Genomic DNA, 6,183 nt, shown 5'->3' with positions numbered 1-6,183 from the left:
ACAATCAGATTTTGCTCGACCATGCAATACCATCTGGAAAGCATCTAATTGGCAGTGGTTACATTTTTCAGTGTGACAATAATCCCAAACACACCGCCAAAACAGTAAAAGCATGGCTGGATAAAAAAACAACAACAACAACAAAAACCCCACAAGTCACAAAATATAAACAAAGGGCATTGCAAGACTTTGCATGACTTTACTGTGACATCGACAGGGATTTGTTAAGCTAGCATCTTTCTTAGATTTGGGCATGTACTGGAATGTGTGGGAGTGGTTGACGTTCACGTGCTCATGCTGTCTCCAGCATTGCTGTTGTGACTGAGATTGCTTGCTGTTGATATACGGTGTGTAGGTTTTCAGTCATCCAGGTCGCTGTAGTCCAAGAAGCTTGGGAAGAAAGCGATTGGACTCCGAAATTTCTTCAAGAAATTTAAAGTCCAGTCGCTTTCCTTCCAAGCTCCTTAGAATACAATGACATGGATGACTGAGAACCTACTCAAAAACCCAAATTTGATTTTTCCAAGGAAATTCTTGTCATATCATTGATGCTTGTTGATGCACATTGTGTCACTCAAACACACTCCTCTTCTCTTAGTGTTCTTTTTAACTATATACTGACATTTTCTTGCCTTTTTGGGAGCTGTGTTTCTCACTTTCAGATGAATATAATAAATCCTTGCTATTTTCCCTCCTTTTAAACATTTGCATGGGAAAGCACTTGAGCCATCAGCTGGTAAACCCTTCACAACATTTAGCTGCAGAATTTTTCTTTGTGTTGTTTGGTGTTTGGCAGGTAGTTTAGTGGGTTTGAAGAGTTTTTCCTTTCTTTTTTTTCTGAAAGCAGCTGCATACTGATGACATATGCAGATGACAGAGGTGGGAGTAAATGGTGAAGGTGTGGGTCTGGAGACCAAAACGATTAGCTGAAAAATGCTACAAGTGGTTTAGGGGATAATTTTGTGTGGGTTTGTCACTATGTGCAACAGCTCTGCCATACAAGTAGGCAGTGGTGTCATTGTTAAAATACAAATGAATGTAATTGCATGTTTTGTTTTGTTTTGTTTTTCTTTAGGCAAGTACGTGTACCAGCCCATGACCAATGTGTGCCAGCTGCCCAGCACGACCGTGCCGCCTGTTGGCTCAGAGTACAGCAGCACCATCGACCTGTCCGTCTCTCTGGCCGAGCGCTTCCTGAAACTCGCCCCTTGCTTCAAGTCCCCGCCTCACCTGGAGTCCCCGAAGTACTGCGTGATCGCGGACCTGTTTGTGGATGACTACATCGTCAAACGTATCAATGGGAAGATGTGCTACGTGCAGCGTCCCCCGCCTCCTTTGCCAGAGCCGCCTCGTCCTCCTACCCCCCCACCACCTGCTCCAGCTACACCTACGGTTCCCGAAAATCCCAGCCAGGCTCAGCAACCGCCCAAACCGACACCGTCAACTCAAAACGCACCTGCACCTGTGCAGCCAGTGCAGCAGGTATACGGTGAACACAAACACCCCTCCCCACTGGATAAGGTAAAAGGTCCCAAAATGGACCACTGTTCTTCTCCGTCAAGCTCCGAGGACTCCGGCATCAACGCCCTCGGTCTCCACTATTTGGAGTCCTGTGAGGAGGAGAGCGAGGAGGAGGAGGAGGATGACGACTTGAGCACAGATGGAAACTCCAGCCCTGGGAGCCTCTGGGATCAGGATGACTGTTCTCTGCTCTCTCCCTCCAAGTCTATGATAGAAATCATCGAAAAGATTGAAACAACTGTGTAACTGACATGGCATCAAGGTGGAATTGATCTATAAGGAACATCTACGGAGCAGAAGCTTATTATTGAGAATAACTCTCAAGGATTTATGACATATGGACCAGTAGGAAACAAACCCCTCTCTAACGCTTCAGCAGGGCTTCGCCCGGTTGTTTTGGGATGAATTTGTTTTCCTGCAGGTGGCTGAGGACAGCGCACCTACAATCTGAAACAGCCTCTCCTCTGCCCGCATCCTCTGCACGGATTGAATTTGCTGAACTTATTACAATAAAGACAGAAGCACAAGAATATCAAGAACATGCACAGTTTACCAAAAAGACCTCCTCATGGTCGTGTGGAGAAAAATCAAAAATACAAAAAAGAATCTAGAGTAGGTGCACATCAGAGGAAATAGGAAAACAAGAAAAGGGGGACACTTTTTTTGTGACACTTCTCTTTAGGTATATATTACTGGAGCTAAATTACGTATGAACCAAGGTGGTATGAGTATGTTTCATGATGATAATGAGCAGTTAGGTAATTATTGTGTTCTCCAGTCAGTCAGTCTGTCAGACTTCGCTGCAATTCAGCATTCGAGTGGCAGATAAGCATGCCGTCCCTTGTTCTCCGGTCAGTGACTCCACCCACACATATTAGTAATTCTGACTCTTCAGCGTAATAACCACAAGGCCAGCTACCTCTCGTGGGCCTAAAGCACACCGGCCTTTTAACTCCTTAATTACTCAGCTCTGAGCTGCTCAGAGCAGGCGCACCTGCTTTTATCGCATTATTAAAACGATTTGTGGCCCACAGTTTGTCTGCACTTTACTGACACCATCACGGGCAGTAGGGTAGGTAGGTCAGTGTTTGACAATCAAGAATTACAGAGAAGCACATTCCTATACTGAACCTGCCAGTGAGGACCAAGGATACTCTTATACCTTCTAAAAAATGTCTCAGACTTTACAGAAAAATTTTTCTGACCACCTTTTCTGGTCAAGCTGAACTGAACGACAGTCCCGTTAAGCAAAACATGACTTGCACTGACCTCTATTAGCAGCCGAGAAATTGAATAGCATGGACGCGTCTCCGGTACAGCTGCAGTGACAGGGAGGGAAGTTGTCACAGTAGACACAAGTGAGACAAATATCGCTGAGGGAACATATCTAATTTATAATCTCATAATAATAATAACAATAATAATAATAAACCTACATTGTTAACTAGTTTGGGGACTTTTGAGAATGAAATGCCTTTTTCGTGATGACCAAAAGGGGGGTCTGGGGAGGTCATTCATTTTAGAGTAGTAGGTTACATCTTAAAAGATATTAGAGTGTGAGATAGGATGCCTGAATACCTGTTGTGATGTTGTGATTGGCATAAGAAACGAGTAGCTTATTAGTCAGATAGTAAAATGAAGCTGGGCGGCGTCTTTTATTTTAATGTTTAAAAACATTATTTTCCAGAGAGCTATCAGCAAAAATCACCACAGTTATCACAAATATTTATGGCTGCAATGTTATAAGCACTAGATGTTTAAAAAAAAAAGATGAAGAAGAAGAAGAAAAAAATCATTTTGCATGACTGCATTCACTTGCAGGATTCCCTCATGTCAAACTCCAATTAAAAACATGCTATCAAAGAACAAAGAAACCCTGTAATAGTTATTAAAACAAGGTGTTTTTATTCAGGGACAGCCCTGGACATTACACTGAGCACAGTCCCTTATAATGCAGTCGAAGAAAAATGCATTTTGTTCTTATTCTTGTTATATTATTATTTTCATATGAATAAATCTTAATGAAACTCACCTTTTTTCCCTCTCTCCTGGTTCATCTATTGTGGACAGCGCGAACACCCTCTGTAAAAAGAAAATGCACTCAAACGTCCTCCACACGACACACTGATGATGACTAATGCTCTCCAGAGCTGGAGTGGGTAACAAGAAAAAACAAAGTAAAGTAAAATGAGAGATACACTCGAACTGAGTCACTATTTCAGCTGTGGATGTCTGATCTAAACTGTGTTGAGGTATGTATCTTACATTCCTGCCTTTGAAAGCTTTAATTACTTTGTGCTGCACATTTTAAACATTTTAAAGGGGCAGGAAAAACATCGGGAGTAGGTTGTAGTGGAAGATTTAAGATTGGACACATTCTTTGCTTCAGCTTTATGTAAGACAGAAAACACTGAGCTTGTTCGATGGAGACAGAGACCCCCTCCCGGTTTCCTCTGGGCTTCTGTCGCAGACAGTCTTCTCCACACTTCGTCTAGCAGCAGATTTTATGAGACACCATGCAAGCTTCTTTTTCACCTTGACTGCAAACTGAGATTGATTTCTCCACGCTTCTTTTTCCCCTTGCATTGTGTCTATCGATCCTTTGTGCAGAGAGAGAAAACCAAGGCTTGGATGAAATGCTAATCAGTTTATATAAATGTACATCCACTATTCTGCCCAAAGATGAAGAGGAGAGGAGTGGGATTGAATGCTGGAGAGCAGATGACATAGAGTGGGAGAAGAAGAGGAAAACCTGAGAGAGAATTTGTGGAGGGAGTACAGCAACAGGCAGGAGATGTGGAAGCTCAATTAGCGGGATGATGATGATGCAAGCACATGTAAAGTCGTAGGATGGACTTCATGTGTGCATACAAGTGTGTGTTTGTGTGTGTGTGTGTGCGCGTGCTCCGGTCTGTGCAGACGCACACACATTTTTACGGCGTTATGAAATAGTTCCCGTTTTTTTTCAAATGGTACAGAGAGATTGCATGAAGAGATCACTGTTACTGTTAATCCCTCACAGCAAAGTCATTCGATTGGCAGGAACCATTGAGCAGTGACAGCATGCTAACACACACACACACACACACACACACACACACACACACACACACACACACACACACACACACACACACACACACAAAGTCACACACCAAGTCACACACCAAATGAAAATATGCCCTTGTTCAAGGACTGCTTCACAGGCCAGGTTGGCACAGCTTGAGTCACACAAGCTGTAGAGGGATGTCAGTTTGACTCTTTCCATTCTGATGTTTGCACAACCACATTACCTTCCTAAGGAGATGTCCTTTTAATTTCATACAACTCAATTTCCTCTACATGGGGCAAAACAAAACAAGCAGATCCCCAATACTTAAAAGAGGTTTCAAGTTACAAAATGAAAACATGAAGTACCAGCAGGGACACACCTGAGTAGTAGGAGAAGGATTTTAGAAATACATCAAATACATCTGCTCTCATGGGGAATCCTCAGAAACTTATTAAAAATGTTTCTTTAAAATAGATGCTAACCTTTTTGTGTGTGTAACTGCAAGCAAATTAGAAGCATCACTCCCAGATACCTCTGTTTATAATCTCCTATATTACATTATATTTACTTAAATGAGAACTCCATGTCTCTAAATCACATATTTGTATTTCAAATAAACACAAAATCCAAAGAACTGCCAAAAGGGATAAAAGGTCTGGTATTTTCTTTGAACTATTCTTTTTCCAGGGTTGAATGATTGAACATCATACATGTTTAATGACTTTAAAAAAAGCAAGAATTGAGTGTACAAGTTTCTTTTTTTTGGGAGGGGGGTTCTCTAATCTACTGGGTCAAAAGTATGTGCACAGGCTTAATTGTATACACACATCCCCACTTATAATCAGCTGAATGTCCCATAGCGAGTTGGACCTCAAGTGGACATCAACAAGCTTCTGGAAAAATTCTGGCTGGATATTATTGTTGGCAGAATTAGTAGAGTTCATTTAAATTGTTTAGTTTCCTGGCATGGACCAGGATTTTAAGGATATTTCATAAAGTTTCAGTTGGGTTGCGGTCGTAGCTTTGGGACGGCCGGTCCAGAAGCTTGCTGTTAGCACACTTTATCCGTCCAAAAAGCCCGTTTTGATCTGTGTTTAGATAACTGTTCAAATTTCAAGGATTTGGAGGTAGTCCTCCTCCTTCATTATTCCACTTATTTTGTGCAATGTACCAGTAGCACTGGCAGCAAAACCGCCCCAGAGCATGATGCTATTACCACTATGCTTGGCAGCTGGTACAGTGTCAATTCTGGAGCAGGGTCTTCTTTCTTGGTGGGACCATCTCTGTTAATGGTGATATACAAGTTTGCCTCTCTGTGGACAGTGGCACTGGTCCTCCAGCAGTTTTCACTTCTTGGCAGGCTTGGTGATCCCTGGGTTTGTCCTGAATATTTTGACCAATTTTCTTGCATCTGAGGACTGTGGGAAAGTGGTGACACGTCTAAATAGCTTGTACCTACTGTATGTGCACTAGTTTAAAATGATGATCCTGCAGTTGTTTAGAAAGAGCCAATTAAGCTTCTGGAATATATTTCCCAAAGCACCGACCTCAAGCCTACTTCTGCCAACAAGCAAATGAATTTAAATGAACTCTACAAATTCTGCCAATAA

The 6,183-nt window shown here is 42.2% G+C and overlaps 1 protein-coding gene across 1 annotated transcript in view; it reads left to right on the top strand.

Annotated features, from left to right (window-relative positions):
• zgc:162707 (UPF0524 protein C3orf70 homolog B) overlaps positions 1-3,534 on the top strand; it is a 15,764-nt gene extending 12,230 nt beyond the window's left edge. The window contains exon 2 of the mRNA XM_005723348.2: positions 1,076-3,534. Within this exon, the coding sequence (XP_005723405.1) occupies positions 1,076-1,767 (692 nt within the window). The 3' untranslated portion in view covers positions 1,768-3,534. The remainder of the gene's footprint in view (positions 1-1,075) is intronic.
• Positions 3,535-6,183: the final 2,649 nt, after the last annotated feature.

The sequence above is a fragment of the Pundamilia nyererei genome, unplaced genomic scaffold (genome assembly GCF_000239375.1).
Source record: "Pundamilia nyererei isolate P.nyererei 1_Seehausen unplaced genomic scaffold, PunNye1.0 scaffold00009, whole genome shotgun sequence".
Taxonomy (NCBI): Eukaryota; Metazoa; Chordata; class Actinopteri; order Cichliformes; family Cichlidae; genus Pundamilia; species Pundamilia nyererei.
The sequence above is the reverse complement of the archived record's forward strand: the minus strand, read 5'-3'. Positions and strand labels throughout refer to the sequence as shown.